The sequence below is a fragment of the Rutidosis leptorrhynchoides genome, chromosome 3 (genome assembly GCF_046630445.1).
Source record: "Rutidosis leptorrhynchoides isolate AG116_Rl617_1_P2 chromosome 3, CSIRO_AGI_Rlap_v1, whole genome shotgun sequence".
In the NCBI taxonomy this organism is placed as follows: domain Eukaryota; kingdom Viridiplantae; phylum Streptophyta; class Magnoliopsida; order Asterales; family Asteraceae; genus Rutidosis; species Rutidosis leptorrhynchoides.
Genome location: NC_092335.1, coordinates 660899171 through 660921348, shown reverse-complemented (window position 1 = coordinate 660921348; position 22178 = coordinate 660899171). Strand labels below are relative to the sequence as shown.

Here is a 22178-nt window from a genome sequence, read left to right as displayed (position 1 = left end):
CTATGCAAATAAAAATTACATAAGACAATGAATATTCTTTCCAATATAGTAACATGCCCCCAAGGTGTAGCATCAGTTCCACACAACGGCTAAAGTTAAACGACCTCAAACCAATACTCAAAAACAGAATTTTTTTATATGTATAAATCAGCAATTTCGCAACTGATTTCGGGTCCCACACAACCTGATAAAGTCCATTAGGCCATCACCGTCAGAAAAATACACCCTCCCACCTTTCTTCCCACCTTTCTACAGACTCTTAATTCGGCAAAAACGGAGTTACGGTTTGAAAGTTACGACCTTACGAAAACAGCCTGAAACTGTGCTACTGCAGCTATGTTAATTGCTGGTAGCAACAGATCTCATCCACTTTGTCCCATTTAAAACGCTATTTAAAACCTGTTTTTACTCAACTAAACCACATATATCATATGTAATTTTAAAGTTTGTCCCGTCTACTTCCTAACTCAATTATTAGTTTTTACCAAAACTTAACGACTTTCAACTTACGAGCTCACAAAGTAAACACGTGAATCATTTTTGACACTTTTACAAACATACTAAATCTTTCTGTTGAAAAGTCAAATTTGAATCCAGCTGGCCTGAGATAACAAAACTCGTGTCACAACTCAAAAATGGCATTTTAGACGTGTTGGTGACCTTTGTTTCTCAGAATGATGCATTTGGGTCAAATTTCGCGTGTATGACCCAAATTGGTCTTAAATATCTCATTTTAACCAAAATAGATCGAAAACTTATTTCTAAAATACCAAAACTTGCAAAGTTACTTAAGTCAACCTAGTGGACACTTGAAACTTTACAAAAAATTTATTGTAATTATTTTCTAATTTTTTATTAGGTTCTTGTATTTAATAATATAATTGTCACTCGTTTCAGTCAATCGAACCAGTTGGACCGGAACACAACCTATGGTCTGTTCAATTGAAAAACATTTTGAAAGATCAACCTTAACCATTTCTATCTATATAAGAAAGATATAATAGAGAAGAAGTTACTGACCCATGGGTTTTCGTCCCGATCAAGTTTCCATTTGGCTAGGAATACAACTGAGGCCGCAATGAGAGATGGCAGGAACTTTTAGAAACCGTACTCAGTTAGAGTCAGCTCTGCTAAATTGTTAGCCAGATAATCAAGTTCTAAAACTGGAGCCTGCAAAATAAAGAATATTTATTCCAATGTTCAGTTTCGTGATTTCTTTTTTTAAGTCAATAAGTATGAACACATAAGTGATAAAATAAAACGTGAACACATAAGTGATAAATAAAACTTTACCTTGTATGAACTTTTTGCTGCCAAAAGTTATCTCTTAAAAATAGATATTGAATAATTTGTATGTGATACAGTTATATATTTTTGGTTTTACTTGGACAGCCGATGCTTGGCATAGTCAGTTTCATTTGGGACCCACAAAATAAGTAGTAACATGATACACTATGATATGGATATTTAGCTCGGAAATTTTTTGGTAGTTGGAATATAAAGCTGAAAGCTCAAATACATGTAGTATTTCTTTCTCCATTTCCAATACTGAAATGTCCCGTTCATATTGATTATAAACGTTCCATATTAATTGATTTCGTCGCGAGATTTTGACCTCTATATGAGACGTTTTTCAAAGACTGCATTCATTTTTAAAACAACCATAACTTTTATTTTATCGATAAAGGTTTTAAAAAAACATTACGTAGATTATCAAATAATGATAATCTAAAATATACCGTTTACACACGACCATTACATAATGGTTTACAATAAAAATATATTACATCGAAATAAGTTTCTTGAATGCAGTTTTTACACAATATCATACAATCATGGACTCCAAATCTTGTCCTTATTTTAGTATGCAACAACGGAAGCTCTTAATAATCACCTGAGAATAAACATGCTTAAAACGTCAACAAAAAATGTTGGTGAGTTATAGGTTTAACCTATATATTATCAAATTAATATAATAGACCACAAGATTTCATTTATTCAATAATCTTACACTCGCAAGTGTATAAAAATTATTCTATGATGAACACCTGGTAACCGACATTAACATAATGCATATAGAATATTCCCCACATACTCGCAAGTATGTCATAAATTGGCAATCGCAATCACCATATAAATCGAAGTATCAAAGCATTCCAAATTTCAGAATGGGGTTTGTTAGGCCCATAGATCTATCTTTAAGATTCGCATCAATTATGGGTCATTTCCCTAATTCTTAGGCTACCAGACTTGAAGGGACAATATTCGGTTTAATAATCCAACCATAGAATGTAGTTTCGCATACTTGTGTCTATTTTGTAAAACATTTATAAAGCTGCATGTATTCTCATCCCAAAAATATTAGATTTTAAAAGTGGGACTATAACTCACTTTCACAGATTTTTCCTTCGTTGGAAATAAGATTTGGCCACTGGTCGATTCACAAACCTATAACAAATATGTACATATATATCAAAGTATGATTTAAATATATTCACAACATTTTTTATTACGTTTTTATGATTTAAGTTTGTTAAGTTAGCAGTCCTCGTTAGTAACCTACAACTAGTTGTCCACAGTTAGATGTACTGAAATAAATCAATATATATTATCTCGAATCAATCCACGACCCAGTGTATACAAGTCTCAGGCTAGATCACAACTCAAAGTATATATATTATTTTGGAATCAACCTCAACCCTGTATAGCTAACTCAAACATTACTGCATATAGAGTGTCTATGGTTGTTCCAAAATATATATATAGATGGGTCGATATGATATGTCAAAACATTGTATACGTGTCTATGGTATCCCAAGATTACATAATATGTATAATACAATATAAATTAGTTAGGATATGTTTAGTCTAGATGTGTTACAAAATTTTCGTAGCTAAAACTAGCAAATTTATCCAATTTTGTTTTACCCGTCATTTCTTCGTTTCAAATCCGTTTTGAGAGATTCAAGTTGCTATGGTTTCATAATGAACTGAAATTTATGAAATTAAACAGAAAAAGTATAAGTTTATAGTTGGAATATACATGTTACAAGTCATTTTTTAAAGAGGTAGTCATTTCCGTCTAAAGAACGACATCTTGATGACCATTTTGAAAAACATACTTCCACTTTGAGTTTAACAATGATTTTTGGATATAGTTTCATGTTCATAAGAAAAATCATTTTCCCCGAAGAACAACTTTTAAATCAAATTTTATCATAGTCTTTAATTATCAAACCCAAAACAGCCCGCGGTGTTACTACAACGGTGTATGTCCGGTTTTACGGTATTTTTCGTGTTTTCAGGTTTTAAATCATTAAGTTAGCATATCATATAGATATAGAACATGTGTTTAGTTGATTTTAAAATTCAAGTTAGAAGGATTAACTTTATTTGCGAACAAGTTTAGAATTAACTAAACTATGTTCTAGTGATTACATGTTCAAATCTTCGAATAAGATAGTTTTATATATATGAATCGAATGATGTTATGAACATCATTACTACCTCAAGTTTAGTAGGTAAACCTACTGAAAGTGACAAAAATTGACCTAGCTTCAAAGGATTCTTGGATGGCTTGAAAGTTCTTGAAGTAGAATCATGACACGAAAACAAGTTCAAGTAAGATTATCACTCGAAATAAGATTGTTATAGTTATAGAAATTGAACCAAAGTTTGAATATGAGTATTACCTTGAATTAGAAAGATATCTTACAGTAATTAAGAAAGATTTATTGAGATTGGATGATCACTTGAAATGGATTAGAAAGCTTGGAAGTAGACTTGTAAACTTGAGAGTATTCTTGATTTTATGAAACTAGAACTTATAGAATTTATGAAGAACACTTAGAACTTGAAGATAGAACTTGAGAGAGATCAATTATATGAAGAAGATTGAAGAATGAAAGTGTTTGTAGGTGTTTTTGGTCGTTGGTATATGGATTAGATATAAAGGATGTGTAAGTTTGTTTTCATGTAAATAATTCATGAATGATTTATAATATTTTTTGTAATTTTGTGAGATATTTCATGCTAGTCGCCAAATGATGGTTCTCACATGTTTAATGACTCACATGGGCTGCTAAGGAGCTGATAATTGAAGTGTATATACCAATAGTATATACATCTAGAAGCTGTGTATTGTGCGAGTACGAATACGGGTGCATACGAGTAGAATTGTTGATGAAAATGAATGAGGATGTAATTGTAAGCATTTTTGTTAAGTAGAAGTACTTTGATATGTGTCTTGAAGTCTTTCAAAAGTGTACAAATACATCTTAATACACTACATGTATATACATTTTAACTGAGTCGTTAAGTCATCGTTAGTCGTTACATGTAAGTGTTGTTTTGAAACCTTTAAGTTAACGATCTCATTTAATGTTGTTAACCCATTGTTTATTATATCTAATGTGATGTTAAATTGTTACATTATAATGATATTATGATGCATGAATATATCTTAATATGATATATATACATTAAAATGTCGTTACAACGATAATCGTTACATATATGTCTCGTTTCGAAATCCTTAAGTTAGTAGTCTTGTTTTTACATATGTAGTTCATTGTTAACACACTTAATGATATACTTAATTATCATTTTATCATGTTAAATATAGTGTATCTATATCTTAATATGATTCATATGTATTTAGTATGACGTTGTTATAACGATAATCGTTATATATATATCGTTTCGAGTTTCTTAATTCAATAATCTCATTTTTATGTATATCACTCATTGTTAATACACTTAGTAAGATACTTACTAATCATAATCTCATGTTAACCATATATATATATATATATATATATATATATATATATATATATATATATATATATATATATATATATATATATATATATATATCATCATGTAGTTTTTACAAGTTTTTAACGTTCGTGAATCGCCGGTCAACTTGGGTGGTCAATTGTCTACATGAAACTCATTTCAATTAATCGAGTCTTAACAAGTTTGATTGCTTAACAAGTTGGAAATATTTAATCATGCAAATATAGTTTTCATTTAATATATAATCATGAAAAAGTCCGGGTCACTACAAATACCTGATAGATATTCTCTCAGTCATTAACATATAAAGTTATAGAATCTTTATGCGAATTTAATGTTACAAAATCAAAAGGAGAAAGCACATTAGTGAATAAAACACACCTCTACTCTTGTGTATGTACTGTCACTGATAAAACAGAAATCTTCAACACGTGGAGCCAAAATTTCTTCATACTTCCTGTAATTAAACATAAGAGAATACGGTTGATCATGTTCTTCAATAAACCTGACGATTGGGTCATACTTTTGGGCCAATTGGGTCTTGAGAAAAAATTTATATGGCAATGTAAATCAAAACTTAAAAAAGGGTCTAATAGGTTTCACTTTAACCTATTGGGTCCTATACAAAATATAAAGGAACGGGCCCAATGGGTATCAATTCCTAAAGCGGAATAAATGTTTCAATTAAAATCAGAATAAATAAAATGAAATCTAACAGCCGCATCCTACATTACGATCACATTAAATTTTTTTCCATATTGGTAAGACGGGTTGGTTAATTACATGTTCAACACCAATGGTTACATATTATTATTGACTAAACAAACACTACGATTAAGTTGGTTTTCTTACAAGCATTTGTGTACATTAATAAAGATAGTTATGTAGTAACTAATATTTCCATCAATATCACCAAAAAAACTGTATCCATAATAATTATATATAAATTTGTTTTAATAATACCTAATATAATATAAGTAGACCATTTCAATATACATTCACGTTGGTTCACAAAAAAAAAAATTCGTGTTGAAGAATAAGTCAAACATATGCAAAGAAGTTACCATGGTGGATGCTCTCAACGTGTATTTTGCACAATTTGCAATTCCTCGAAGAACATGAGTCAAAACGTCTAGATGTCGGCTTCTAACCATTCAAAAAAAGACATTGATATGACATTCGTTTCTTAGCATTATCTGCAGTTCGGATACATCAGTCTTAACATTTTTGCATATAAACATGTTCGGATACATAAAACCATATATTCTTAAATAAAGATGCATACAAGTATCTTGGATATGCACAAAATTACACATATGTACACATTAAGTTTTTTCGTGACAACCGAAAAATAAAATTAAAATGCAGACAATTACAAAAAGGTCATTTTAGCTATATTTGAAGTACCCAGATCACTATTTCATTAGTAGTCATATATGGAACTCATACATTCATTGATTTGTGTAACCTATATATGTCACTATAGGTAATCTTGAAAAAAATTAAATCGATATCAGATACCCTAATTTAATAGTTACTTACAATGATTTCTGAAGGATGAAACCAATTCAGCGGTCAATCGAGTGAGATCTTGTACCGCCGCTATTGTGTTCAATCGATTGAAATATAAGAGATTCAATCGATTCAACATATATCAGTTTGAATGATAAATTATAAATAAAAAGCAATTAAATCTACTAAAATCCCTAATAAAACATAATGAAATTGAAAGTAAACATTGACACCTTGTACTTCGCTACTGCGTTCATTGCCGATTTCACATCTCATTGATTTACATCTGGTACAGTGCGAACCCTAATACAGCTCTTCCATAAATATGTTTTTCATGTTTTTGATTCAATAATGCTTAGTTATTTGTTTGAAAGAAACTGCAGCGGTTTTTCCCTAATTTTGCGTATGTAAATATTCCTAACGTAATAAGGGTACCGAGGTAATTGCATTCCTTAACCGCTGATTAAAAAGCTAAATGACGACATTATGTATTTAAACGGATAAGATTAAAATAAGGGGAACAGATCAAAGGGTGGGATTATGCCATATGTGTTTTTAACATAGTTAATTACATCATAATAGTTTTCTTATTATAGGATAGAGAGAAGAGAGATACGTAGTAATTAATATATTTTATATTATTATTTACAATTTACAATGAAATATACATTAACGATTATACACTCGACAAACAAAGTTTCGTACTTCACTAGCGATTCATTTTTTAAAAATTTAAATAGTTTAAAACATAATGTATGAATTTTGAAGTTGTATAAATAAAATTTTATACAACAATACAACATACAAAAGAGATAAAAAAAAAAAAAAAAAATGAGTTTTGTTAATGAGAGGAATGTCGTTAGCGCGTTTAAATGTTTTGTAGATGGATTAAATCTATGGTGGGGATTAGCGGATTCTACTAGAGCCTCAAGGGATATCGTTAGTAAGTTTAAACAGTTGTTGTAAACTAAACTAAAAGTATCATCCCACTTGTCATGCTGACTTGCCTAATTACGTCCACGTTGGCACACCCATCTGAGTTGGACCGGCCGCCTTGCGTCATATTTGTCACGTGCCCTTCTTTAATCATCCAATCACACCATATCTATACAACTAATCCCCACTTATTTGAAGTAATCAATCCCTTTCTTGAAATATATATGAAATTCCGTTAAAAAAATTCCAATAATCTTCATTTAATTAATATTTTCATAAAGTCGCTAGACTTTTTTATATTTAGCTATATATATAAAAGCTAAGACACCCTCAATGTTACTCACTTATTCACTCCACCGTCACAAACCACCGTAAACCACCGTAAAGATGATGACTTTCGATCATTACACCGACAACTACTCGCCGGAAAGTTCATGTTCATGGGATGAACTTCTATACCATCACAATGCTCACCCATTCAATCAATTCGACCTGAATGACATCATATTTCCCGATACATTCGTGGCGGCTGATGGTGGCGATTTTCAAAAATCGACAAAAAAAGAAAATCTACCCGAAAAACCGAAGTTCAAGTCGTACCGAGGCGTAAGAAAGCGTCCGTGGGGCAAATTTGCAGCCGAAATAAGAGATTCAACAAGAAAGGGAATTCGGGTATGGATTGGGACGTTTGATAGTGCCGAAAAGGCGGCTATGGCGTATGATCAAGCCGCATTTTCGACTAGAGGATCGTTGGCGGTATTGAATTTTCCGGTTGAAAGAGTTAAAGAATCATTGAAGGAAATGAAATATGGATTTGAAGAAGGGTTATCACCTGTTATGACACTAAAAAATAGACATTCTTTGAGGCGAAAATCGGTGGCCGGAAAGAAAAAAGTGGTGGCTGCCACCGTACCGGAGGAAAAATCTATGGTGGTGTTTCAAGATTTGGGTGTTGATTATTTGGAAGCTTTGTTACTACTTAGTGAATCATTAACACCACAACCTTAGAATTTTCAACTTTTTTTATGTCAATTTTTTGTTTGTGTTTTTTTAGATTTTAATGTTGAAAAACTTGTGAAATTTAAAGGTGATCAATTGTGTTAACATAAGTTAACTTGTTTTGGTACAATATTTGCTTATAAAAATTTGCATAAAAAATTACAATTGATTTTGCTTATAAAAGTTTTTATTTTATAGGTTTATTAATATTAATCTAGAAGATATGATGACAAGAATAAGATATTACTCCATACTATATTGGAGTATATAGTTAAGTTATAGCTATATTATATAGTAGTTATTGTTATAGTGGCTATAATATTGAAAATGGAGTAGTAAATTTGAGGAACGTTCTAACGAGAACTGTAATAGAAATTATGTGACACTATTAGCTCATGTGTTTATTTTCATTTAATTAACTTTTATTATTTGCATGCGAACATTTATGTGGGTTTAATTGAGAACATAAAATCTAAAAACTTTTCAATTTCATTTAATTGGAAACATACAAAAGAAACACATTTGCTTCGAGAACGATTTAGATTGTTTTCGTGTGAATAAATCGATTCACATTTGTTTTAACTAGTAATAATAATAGTAATAGTAATATATGGGGGCATTTAGAGGTTTTATATATGATCTCAACTTAAACTACAGCAATATCAATTAATATTAATATTTACATATAAACGAAGTTAATCACATTAAATAAATACTTAATTTACTATTTCCACATATTTTTTAATCCGTAATTCTTATTTGATTCTCATTTAAATTTCAATCACTGAATTAAGTGGATAACTACAATAATTGTTAGGTTAAAAGATACCATTTTGGGAGAAGAAGAGTTCAAAGAAGGATGAAAATGAGGAAGTTCTTTATTCTTGTTAGATATTTCAAATGGTTTTTAATCATTTTTTTTTTTTGATAAGCGAGGAAACCCTACTATGAACGAGTACATTTACTTCCCCATAGAAGTTAAAACCTCGGGTAATCAAGCCTCCGAGCGCGAGACCTGGTACCGGGTGATACATAATTATAAATTATAATTATATATATATATTTTTTTTTAAATTATAATTATATATACTATATACTTTATATATAAATTAATAGTGATCGTACAACTTATTGCATTATATTAATATTGAAATGGAATTAATAATTATACATATGGTCCTACGTGACTCCATGTTAACTAACCATGTACTATTTACAATTTAATTCATTGTTTTCTACTATCATAAATGACAAAATGACAACATATTAATGAGAAACCATATATACGAGTTTTTTTCTCAGGTGTTTCAACTTGGATTTAAAATATTAACAAAAATAAATAAATTTATTTACCCTACATACTAATTTCCGTCTAAAAATTGTACTAATTTCCGTCTAAAAATTGGTCCTTTTTTTCCATTCCAAATTTATCAAACGACAATCAACAACAAGTTATAAAACTAACCCCTAAACTATGATACAATCTACAACTTTTTCAGGGGTATAATACATAAAATTATACATTAATTAAAAAACTTTAATCAATACTAATTGCCATTCATAAATTGGTAGTTATAAAACTAACCCCTAAACTATGATACAATCTACAACTTTTTCAGGCGTATAATACATAAAATTATACATTAATTAAAAAACTTTAATCAATACTAATTGCCATTCAAAAATTGGTCGTTTTATAAAACGACAATCAACAATAAGTTACAAAACTACCCCTAAACTATGATACAACCTACAACTTCTTCAGGGTATAATACGTAAAATTATTATTTTATTAAAAAACTTTAATCAAACTCCACACGAATTTTTAACGGACCGTATCTTTTCGCTCGCCGCGAGTTAAATTTTTACGGCACCACCGTTTAACTAGAAAATAATTTACGAACACAACGCAACTAACTATACGCGAAACGAACGCATTTTAAAAAAAAAAACTTAACATTTCGGGCTATTTTTCATACATATATATACACATATAATAAACAACTCGAACTAACTACATCATATCGATGGTTTCGTCCCCCTTTTTTACGCGGTTTTTCTGGCGTTAAAAACCCGTAGGCTATTAGGTACATAAGGTACTAACCACGTGTATCTAAACATACCTGCATCAACGAGTTTTTTAATTCTGTAAATACATAACACTATGTTAAATATGAATATATAACCCGAAAGGCCCACCGCATCGCGGGGGCCTATTTTACTAGTTATATACTAATAATAACAGTATTGGTATATCGAAAAATGCTATAAATTCTTGATTGGGTCACTATACTTCACCCAGTATATGCAAATGAACGTGTGTGTGTATATATATATAATATATATATATATATATATATATATATATATATATATATATATATATATATATATATTAGGTTTTGTGAGCCCGTACGTTGCACGGGTGTGTAAAAATCCGTGCAAAAATATAATTTTCAGTTCATATTAATATGGAAATAGCAATACCAAAAATATAGGAAAAGTATAATACTTATTTAAGAGCCCGTGTTGTTGACACATATCAAAAATTGTGCGTTGCACGGTGGGTAAAGTAATCGTGCAAAATTAATTGATTTTTCGAAACAATTATTTTTTTGAGTTTAAGAGCCCGTGGTGTTGACAAATTTTAAAAGTGGCTTTTGATAGTGTTAGTAACTTAATGTCTACATTGAAAATTTGTCATGAAACGTAACGTTAGTAAAGTCTAAGTTATATTAATTTAATATTATTATATACAATTATTTTTTGAATAAAAGTATAACCCGCGAATTTAATTTTAAGAAAAGTTGTTAGTCATTTCAATAAAATAATGATACTTGGAGAAGTCGTCATGTATAATTAATAATATAATAGTTATATTTGCGGTGTTCTCAAATATTTTAAGAACTTAAACTATAAATTCAAATCACATCCATATCTATTGCTTAAAAGAAATGCTCCGTTGGTAGTGGTAGGATTGTTATAAATTCAAATGCATGAATGATTATTAAGTAGTAGTATTGGTCATGAACACTCTCTATCATATTTATCGCTAAAAGTGATTTTGAGTTATGTTAAACATAACTTAATCAAATGGTGCCAACTAAGCAGGGTACAATGTGAAAAAATTTTAATTTACAATTCATAGTCATATGTAAATAGTGATACTAAAAAATAGAAAAAATATAAGAATTATTTAAGAGCTCGTTGTGTTGATAAATTTTGAAAATTCTTTTGTTTTTTAGAGCCTGTGTTATTGACAAATTTTATCATCTAACATTGAAAAAAAAATTCAAATCCAAATAAACCACCAATATATAACATATGTAAGGGGATTAAAACTCAAACAAATTTAATTTAGCTAATTTGTATTATAATAATTATAGTTATTATAAATTATAATGTATATGATTATAATAATTTGTTTTATAAAAACCGAAAATAAATACACATTTACCTAAAGTATACACAACTTGCAAACGCAATTGCAATTGCAATTGCAATTTACTCGTATATGGTCATCACAAAAGCAAAGCATATACGGAGTTTCTAATAATTTAATATTAATTAATATATATTATATATTATATAATAATAATAATTATTATTATTATTATAATTATTATCATATATATATAGATATATATGTCCATAAATAACTTTCAACCACAAGCTTCGAAAACTTTGTGTTATATATATATATATATATATATATATATATATATATATATATATATATATATATATATATATATATATATATATATATATGTCGACCCAATATTTGCTCCCCTAAGTTTTACTAATTGCAACCCAAAAGTGAATTGGGCTAAGTAGTCTCAAATCAACTTTAAATAGGGAAATTGGTTAAAATATTCATATATGCTAGTAGTTCAGACACCGCACATGACGAATAATAGCCTGTTTGTGATGCGTGTAGCCGAGATAATCATCAAGACAACCCCATTTCTGGCACAATACACACCACACACCGTTCGTGGTGCTTGGTGCGTGATGCATGTTGCGGCAGAACTGAACTTTGAATGGTCGTATCTTTTGACTTGTAGCTCTGATGTTTGTTTAAATCTTGTATTTTTCGAGATCCATCTTTTGACAAACATTTACCAACCAATAGATCTCGAAAAAATATACGATTAAAAAACGGTGCTTAAATCAGAGCTATGGATCAAAAGATATGACAATTCAAAGATGACCTGCAACTCAACCACGCACCGCGCTCATGTTTGGTGCGTGTTGCGATGAGGAAGTCTCGGTGTATCTTGGCAACGCGCATCACTAACAGGCCATGATACATCATGCGTGGTATGTTGTGCGTGAAGAGGGAGCATTTTTGCAATCACGGTTTTGACAGCATATAATGAAAAGCATTGTTTCATCGGTTATTGTCAGTGACGGTTCCACCATACTTGTTTTAAACTCCGAAAATGCCACCTACGCAAGCCTTATAGACCAATTCATCTTCACAATATTCTTGTTAATCCAAAATATTATCAAAGATCTAATTTTCGTCAAATAATTTAATAAAGACAACAAAAATCTACCATTGAATTTGACGAGCTTGGTTTTTCTATAATGAATGCCCGCACAAGACATACTCTTCTTCGGTGTGATAGTGATGGTGACCTTTATCATGTCACTACATCCAACGTATCCAACATTGCTTTACTCACGTTGAGCCAACATCTTTGGTATAATCGCTTTTGAAACCTTGGATATCATGTCTTACATACTAAAGTTTCTCATAGTTTCTTTAAATGTAATAAAGCCCAACTAAAACCTTATGTCATGCATCAATTAGGAAAACATGTTAGATTATCGTTTTCTCGCTCTACTTCCATTATTTCTAAACTTTTCGAAATAACACATTTGGATTTATAGACATCTTCCATTGTTAGTGTGAGCGGTTTTAATTATTACATGCTATTATTAGACCAATTTACACACTTTTTATGAAAATATCCTTTGCGTAAGAAATCTGACGCATTTTCAAAATTACTACAACTTCACACATGTTAAAAATCAATTCAACACAACAATCAAAGCCCTCCAATGCGACAATGAAGGTCAATATGATAATGCCTTATTCCATGATCTCTTTGGGACCCATGACATTGAGTTTCGCTTCCTATGTTTGTATATATCCCAACAAAATGGTATATCATAGCGAATGATTCGCACTATCAATAACACTATTCACTTCGTCTTTTTTCATGCTCTCCTACAGTCCTACTACTGGAATATTGAGTTGAAGCACTTCACATGGCTACACACCTTCTCAACATTCTTCCACCTACTATCTCAAATGATATACCATTCATTAGACTTTATAGCAAAAACCCTAAAAAAAATTCATCTATGTGTCTTTAGTTGCTTGTGTTATCCACACATCCCAACAACTCGCAAACTAGCCAAATGTTTCAGTCCTTGCATCTTCTGTGGCCACCTATCCAATCATTATGGGTACCGTTGTCTTGACCTTGAAACCAAAAAGATCATAATCTCACGTTATGTCACCCGATCAATGTAATAATAGGCAATAGGTAAGTCAAGTTCGTCCCACAGAGAGTACGACAATTATGTTTTGTATTAAGTTGTCACAATTTAATTAGGGAGTTTTTGAATAACTAAACAATAAAAGCAAATAACAATAAGAGATAAATGATATTCACTTGAACTTTCACAATCCTCCTAGCTTGGATTAACCTTTTATTGAAAGTATAGTTTAATTAATTTGTACTTTAGTTCAAATCTCTACTTACTAAGTCAGACCAACCAGTAAATAGTTATCCTCACAATGAATTAGGTAGATTAATATGATTCAGGCGTTTGACTTAACTAGGTTTATTAAATCTCCAACTCTCATATATCGGGTAGACATACAATATGTTGCAAAACTCATCTCGATCTTAAGACTTAGGTGTATACTAGTCAACTTATTATCCTAAACTGGTGCGTATTCAATTATAAATATAACTACCTAGGTTGACATGCATGGAAAACTAGTAAGGGGCAAGTATTACGATTAACTAGGTTCATTAATCTTATCATTTTACCTACGTATACAATTCCATCTTAATGTTTAAATAATCAATGGTTCTTTATTTGAACATAAGAATTCCAATTCCTACAAGCTATAAAAACAACTTAGAATTATCGTTAACCCTAACTAGGGATCATGTTAATCACGAGTGAAACTACATAGTGGCAGGGGGTGGTACCCGCCCCTAGTGGATTTGAAATTTTCAGTGTTAAATTGTTGGATTTTTTGATTTTGCCCCAAGTGAATCTGAAATTTTCAGGCTTAAAATTTGATTATGCCCCCAAAAGCCCACATATTTTGCTTAAAAAACCTACAGATTTTGCCCACAACCTAAAAGCCATGACTCAAAAAGTTGTATTTCATGGAAAAAAAATTATAGTGAATATGAACGCTTTTATTTTTTTTTTTGCTCCCGATGAAAATATTTTTTGGTTCCGCCACTAACATTAATACTAAGTGAATACTAGTTAATCTAGCTCATCATGCAGTCAATAACAAGAATCAAGTAAATAAATAATTCAAAAATTGAAGTAAACATCGAAATAACATTAAACATGAATTGTAAATAATAAATACCTCAAAAGAATTGTAAAACACATGCGTTATGATATTAGAATCCTTAAAGACTTGAATGTAAAAACCCTAACTATTCTTGAAAGAAAACTAACTAAAAACGTAAATAAAATTGATTTGAATTGTACATTTTTTTAACTTTGTACTGAGCCCCTATTTATAGTGCAAATCCCATAAAAACATCGGATCATTCGAGCCGGAGGCTGTTTGGACAACCGACAGCTTTTTGCCATTTTATCCGGCGGCTACAAGTATTAGTCGACGGCCCTTTTGACGTTTCTAGAACCTTCTTTGGTAGTCGGCGAATCTTTTCATAAATGACGGCTCGAATTATTGTCTTCAAATATTCCGATCTTCAATTATTTATCATGATAGTCGCCGACCCTTTAATAGTCGGGGGCTGTTTTCACTTGATGCCCGGCGGCTCTTTTTCAGCCGTCAGCTGTTTTGGCTTTTTCTGAAATTCCACTATGATCTTCAATATCATAGCTGGCAGCCGTTTTTACTTCATTCCTCATCCTTATTTCATTCAGCTTTCATCTTTTCATCACTTTTAGCCTCTCTTTTAACATCTTTTTCATCACTTTTCCTATAAAATCACTTAGAATAGTCGAAATACATAAAACATTAATATGTTCATGAAATAGACACATTTTACCTTAAAATAGAAATAATATTGCTTTAAATTGATGTTTCAAACATGTATAAAATAAGCGATACCAAATTCCCCACACTTAAGCTTTTATTGTCCTCAAGTAAACACAAACTTTTAGAAATATTTTAAGCTGAATCAAATTCCTAATACCATGAAAAATCCTTTAACTTTAAATCTTATAAGAGCTCATAAAAATTAAAATTCCTCATGATTTATCTCACTAAATTTACATATGTGTTTTTATTTTCTCACAATGTTAAGAGATATCATTTGCATTATGTACATGTAATAGAGATGAATTATTAACTAATTACAAAAAATAGATAAGTATTAGAGGAAAGCTAACTTCAGATTACACGGTAACCAATGGTCATTAGGTTAGTCAGTAATCCCACTCTATATCGCATTTTAGTTAGTGCACTTCAATATTTGACATTTACTCAACCTGACATTATGTATGTTGTTCAACAATTGTGTTTGTTCATGCATGACTCAAGGGAACCTCACTTCGGTGCTCTTAAACACATGTTGCATTGTGTTCGTGGGACAGTTAATAACGGCCTTCAGCTTTTTGTGTCCTCTACGAAAGTCATTGCCTACTCTGATGCATATTGGGTAAGTTGTCCTGATACTCGTAGCTCTACATTTGGGTATTACGTATTCCTTGGTGATAATATTTTATCTTGGTATTCTAAAAGACAGGCAACCGTATCCCGTTCGAGTACCGAAGCTGAATATCGAACAGTTGCTAATGTTGTTGCTAAGACATGTTGAATATGTAACTTACTTCGCGAACTTCACTCTCCGCTCTCTCATGCTACCTTGGTTTATTGTGATAACGTGAGTGTGGTTTACCTCTCTACCATCCCAATACAACATCAACGCAAAAACATATTGAGATCGATATAAATTTCATGTGTGATACGGTTGTTACAAGCGATGTTCGTGTTCTTCAGGTCCCTACCACATCTCAGTATTGTTATATTGTTATAAGGGACTCCCTATGGTTATTTATAGATTTTAAATTCGGCTTGAACGTCTGTTCTCAAACTCGCGTTCTGACTGTGGGGGCAAATTAGGATATATATATATATATATATATATATAATCAAGAGGGAAGCACTTTTTTGGGGGAAGTGAGGGGAAGTAATTTTTTTTCGTTTTTTGAAAAAACTTTGTTCACGAACATTATAGAATAGATGAAAATATGAACATTTAAAAAAGACACTTTGTGATGAATGTCATTATTTTGGCTTGAAAACGCTCGAAGAAAAAAATAAAAACATTAAATGCATTGAATGTTTTGCTGCTGAATTTTTTTTAAGGGTTTAGAAATTAGGGTTTAGAAATTAGGGGGTTATAAATTAGGGTTTAGCTACTAGGGTTTAGAAATTAGGGTTTTGGGTTTAGATTGAATAATTTAACACGAACGGTTTAGAGTTTAGGGTTTAGGGTTTAGGGTTTTGGGTTGAGGGTTTACGGAGTAAACCCGAAAACCCAAAACCCTAAACTCTAAATCGGGCTAAATTCGAAAAAAAACACTTCACACAAGATGAAAACAAAACGATGCAAATAAACTCAGCAGCAAAACATTCAATGCATTGAATGTTTTTATTTTTTTCTTCGAGCGTTTTGCCGCCAAAATAATGACATTCATCATAAAGTGTCTTTTTTAAATGTTCATATTTTCATCTAATCTATAATGTTCGTGAACAACGTTTTTTCAAAAAACGAAAAAAAAAAAATTTGCTTCCCCCTTCCCCCCAAAAAAGTGCTTCTCTCTTAATTATGACTATATATATATATATATATATATATATATATATATATATATATATATATATATATATATATATATATATATATATATATATATATATATACTTGTAGTAGGTTAAATTGTATAGGCGAGCTCGGTCCTTTAAAGTTTTAGCGATCGTATTGTATCGATTACAATGAATGTATCATTGAAATTATCAAACTTTATATAAAGTTGTATATTGTCATTTGTAATATATCAAAATTTAAAATCCAAACTTTATCAATTATTCAATTATTTTTGTTAGACTTGTTAACGCGGTCTACGTGACATTTATACATACAGTGAATTGATATTTCCACCATGAAAATTACTTGTTCCACTTAAAATTTCTAAACTACCCTTAATGAAAGGCTTACTCAAAATTTTTAAAATTTTTTGTTCTAATTTATTAAGGAATATTTTGGAAAAAATGCTTGAAATTATGGTGGAACAATTAAAATCATGTTAGAATTATCATCTCTCATACAAAATATCTTTCTTTAGGCAAGCCTTAAAGTCGTAGTTTTTGAGAATTGACTTAGATCTCCATTTAGGCATTTAGATCTCCATTAGAGATCTCACACCTGACAAAATTATGTAATCAATACTCACATACTGTCTTCTATAGATATACGGGGTATCCAAATTACGACTGGTTGAATTTGTAGCACAGATAGATAGACGCGTAGGATAGTAACTACTCTTCTCTAAATATTGCATGAGATGAACAGTTCAAGCAGTTGAGGATGTAGCAATTACATAAACAACTAAGGTAATAAATAAGACAACACTATACGTATACTTTTTTTCTAAATTTGAATACCTAACCATGTTGTGATTTGAAAGTTGGATTTATTCGTAGCACATTCGATACAAGCTCTTACGGGTGCGAATATTATTATATTTATTCGATCTATTTATTTATAAGTTCCTTTTTTTTTTTTTTTGACTGAGTTCTTGGAGAAGCGAAAATAATGAGAATATGCCGCTTAATTTTAGTTTAGACACTCTTTTGTTACATACTATAAATAAATATACATGTACTTTATTTTCGATCAGAAGAACAAGCAAAAGGTCTCACTTCACCATTCTATAAATGTAACTATGTATCTTTCTATTGCATGAATGCTTGATTAATCAACTTTGTATTCATTACATTTCAATCATAATCTTGTCTTTGTTAATCTAATATGTATTGATTTCGTTTTCGAATTGTACAGAAACACCATTCATGGATCCATCTTCAGGGAATTTACAAGTGCTAAACGCCCTTGATGGAGCGAAAACACAATGGTACCATTTCACGGCGATTGTGATAGCGGGGATGGGGTTCTTTACGGACGCATATGATCTTTTTTGTATCTCGCTTGTGACCAAATTACTAGGTCGAATTTATTACTATAAACCGGGATCCTCCAAACCGGGTAGTTTACCACCTGAAGTATCTGCTGCGGTAAACGGGGTTGCACTTGTTGGAACCCTAGCGGGGCAGTTGTTTTTCGGGTGGCTAGGAGATAAATTAGGAAGAAAAAAAGTGTACGGTATCACGCTTATGCTAATGTGCCTTTGTTCAATTGCTTCGGGGTTATCGTTTGGTGGCCACCCGAAAGGGGTGATGACTACACTTTGCTTTTTTCGGTTTTGGTTAGGGTTTGGGATTGGGGGTGATTATCCGTTATCTGCCACTATCATGTCCGAATATTCAAATAAAAAGACTCGTGGTGCGTTCATAGCTGCGGTGTTTGCTATGCAAGGATTTGGGATCTTGGGAGGGGGAATTTTCGCGATTTTTATATCCGCGATATTTGATAGCCACTTCAAAGCACCCTCGTATGAAGTTGACCCGATAAAGTCTACTGTGCCAGAAGCTGATTATGTTTGGAGGATTATACTAATGGTTGGCGCGATACCAGCACTTTTAACATACTATTGGAGAATGAAGATGCCAGAAACCGCAAGGTTTACCGCTCTAGTGGCAAAAGATGCCAAAAAAGCAGCTGCAGATATGTCTAGGGTTCTACAAGTAGATATCGAATCAGAGCAACAAAAACTTGATGAAGTGATGGAAGGTTCAAATCACTCATTCGGGCTATTCAGTGCCGAATTTTTAAAACGTCATGGTCTTCATTTACTCGGAACTACAAGTACTTGGTTTCTACTCGATATCGCTTTTTACAGTCAGAATCTTTTTCAAAAGGACATTTTCTCGGCCATCGGATGGATCCCACCCGCGAAAACAATGAACGCGATTCAGGAAGTTTATAAAATTGCACGAGCACAAACACTTATCGCGCTTTGCAGTACTGTCCCTGGATACTGGTTCACAGTATTTCTTATCGACAAAATAGGTCGATTCACAATTCAATTAATCGGATTTATAATGATGACTATCTTCATGTTTGTATTAGCATTCCCTTATAACTATTGGATCCAACCCAAGAATAACATCGGGTTCGTGGTGATCTACTCATTAACATTCTTCTTCGCAAACTTTGGCCCGAACGCCACCACATTCGTTGTCCCAGCCGAGATATTTCCTGCTAGATTGAGGTCCACTTGCCATGGAATATCCGCAGCGTCAGGAAAACTTGGAGCGATAGTTGGGGCTTTCGGGTTCTTGTATTTGGCTCAAAACAGAGACCCAAAGAAGACAGATCATGGTTACCCACCGGGCATTGGTGTGAAGAACTCGTTGATCGTGTTAGGTGTAATCAATCTTTTGGGAACATTGTGCACATTTCTAGTACCCGAATCGAAAGGGAAATCGCTTGAAGAAATGTCGGGTGAGAATGAAGAGGAAATGGGCGAGAGACGAGCCTAATTGTCACCGGAGAGAATCAAGTGCATTGTTTTTCTTCCTTTCTAGTATTGTTATTGAGACTTAAGTTAGATAAGTTTGGCTTAAAATTGTCATAAAATATCCTATTCGTTCGGTGTTAAGTGTTAGACAATCAGTTGATTACATTACTATTTTCGCTTCTTATTTAATTATATTCAACAAATATGCTTTATTAACTTGTTATTTGAGATTTGAGATGCTTTTGATACTTCGTTAAATCCCTTACTTATAAGAGTTCTTAAACAATTTACAAGTTTGCATATCTGTTCGAAAATGTTTAATTTGAATAAAAATAGAACTTGAAAAGATTATAACTGTTTGTAATAATGGTCAAAATAAAGACTTAATGAACATTATGAATCAATATTAAAATGTCAAATAACGATTAATTACGATTTACGATTTTCGATTTTAATTTTGAATATTGTTATTTGTTAAAGACTAAATTAACCAGTTTGGTGTATATATGCCAAAAACTCTACACTACAAAACTTGCAACCTTAATATCGATTTAAACACAAAAGTTTATTTTACTGACATTTTGTTATACTTCATAATTCATAAAAAGATGTTGTACCCAATTCGTTATATTTTATAATGAGATGAGATAGCGATGCAGGACCAGTTTCAATCGTTGGACTACATGGGTTATTTGGGCTTACTAAATTTGTAAGAGAAGCGGTCAAGGATAGCATCAAGGGGGTTGGGCCAATGGAATTAAGTGGCCCAGATGATTGTCAGCCTACAAACGAGAATTGGAGAATAAGCTAGCTCTTGAAATCATTTAGAAACTAGACTAGATTCGTAGTTAATTTTTTATGTTTATCTCTCTCTTATTTTTGTTTACCGAGTATATTTAGTGGGCAATATATACAATTGGTAAATAGAATGGAAAAAAGTAAGTGATGTTAAGCAGGTCCCGTCGATTTCAAATTTTCATATAGGCCATGTTCAATCAATAAAAACAGGTCTTTTGTATGTAAAAGTTTTACATATATGTAAGTATATTTTCAGTAAATACTCTAAAAATAAGTTAAATATTAACATCAGCCATAATAATATTGTTGGATTATGGGCCCCTTTGCATTATGGGCCATGTGCAAGCGCACGTGTTGCACATCCTCAAATCTGCCCTGATGTTAAGTGTTTATTCGGAACAACTATTAAACATGTTACTATTAATCATAATCAAATTTAATAAAAACCTTTGAATTATATTCTTCAGATTTTAACATCATTCTATTTTAATTTTATCAAATGATGATACGTAAAAGTATTGCATCAGTGGTTGCAGTGGCGGTTCCAGAAATCTGTAACACCGAGAGTAAAATATAATAATTTAAAATTTTAGGCTTTGGGCTCACTACAGTAAAAATGATCATTTGTGACGACTTATTATTTGGTCACTAATAATGTTATTTAGTTACTATTCAAAAAGTCGACACTAAATTTTGGTCACTATACGATATTAGTGACCAAACAAATTGTCACTATAGTGACCAATTCTAGTATATTTTGGTCACTAATAATATTTTGTGACGTATTTATAGTGACGAAAAGTGACTAATCTATTTTGATCAGTAACTTGATTTAGTGACCAATTTAGTGTTATTAGTGACCAATAGCCCTCGTCACTAAAGTTTATTTTTCTTATAGTGGCTACAGGCAAAAAAAAAATAATCCAAAATTTTAGACTTAAAATTTGCTGATCCACTGGAGGTACATGCCACCCCTGTCTAAGGCTTGTTCCGCCCCCTGAGTGGTTGTGTAGTATGCATTCCAAGAAGCCAACAATCGTTGGTACTATAATATTACTCTATACGAGTATATCATTAGAAACCATCCAAACACTGTTCACTATATTTGTTTTTTATTTCAAACGGTATTCTGGTCTCAAGAATTACAACTATTCTTTTTTTCAAAAGGCAAGTTCTTGGCATCAAATACTCTCATTTGTCACGCACGGATGCGCTTTCGGGCAGGAAACCCACACCGCATTACA

At 31.5% G+C, this 22178-nt stretch overlaps 3 protein-coding genes across 3 annotated transcripts; all 3 read left to right on the top strand.

The window, feature by feature from the left end:
• Positions 1-7635: 7635 nt before the first annotated feature.
• LOC139902559 (ethylene-response factor C3-like) lies at positions 7636-8256 on the top strand. Its single transcript, XM_071885170.1, has one exon. It carries the CDS (start codon positions 7636-7638, stop codon positions 8254-8256), a length of 621 nt encoding a protein of 206 aa, XP_071741271.1.
• Positions 8257-15902: 7646 nt separating this feature from the next.
• On the top strand, positions 15903-16310 carry LOC139902558 (uncharacterized mitochondrial protein AtMg00810-like). The gene has a single exon (XM_071885169.1). It carries the CDS (start codon positions 15903-15905, stop codon positions 16308-16310), a length of 408 nt encoding a protein of 135 aa, XP_071741270.1.
• A 2258-nt stretch (positions 16311-18568) lies between these two features.
• LOC139899248 (probable inorganic phosphate transporter 1-7) lies at positions 18569-20158 on the top strand. The gene has a single exon (XM_071882065.1). The coding sequence runs from the start codon at positions 18569-18571 to the stop codon at positions 20156-20158; it is 1590 nt and encodes a 529-aa protein (XP_071738166.1).
• The last annotated feature ends 2020 nt before the right edge of the window (positions 20159-22178 follow it).

Excerpts from the sequence above, each read along its gene's own strand:
- LOC139902559 (XM_071885170.1), top strand. The coding sequence starts at position 7,636 with ATGATGACTTTCGATCATTACACCGACAACTACTCGCCGGAAAGTTCA.
- LOC139902558 (XM_071885169.1), top strand. The coding sequence starts at position 15,903 with ATGGTCATTAGGTTAGTCAGTAATCCCACTCTATATCGCATTTTAGTT.
- LOC139899248 (XM_071882065.1), top strand. The coding sequence starts at position 18,569 with ATGGATCCATCTTCAGGGAATTTACAAGTGCTAAACGCCCTTGATGGA.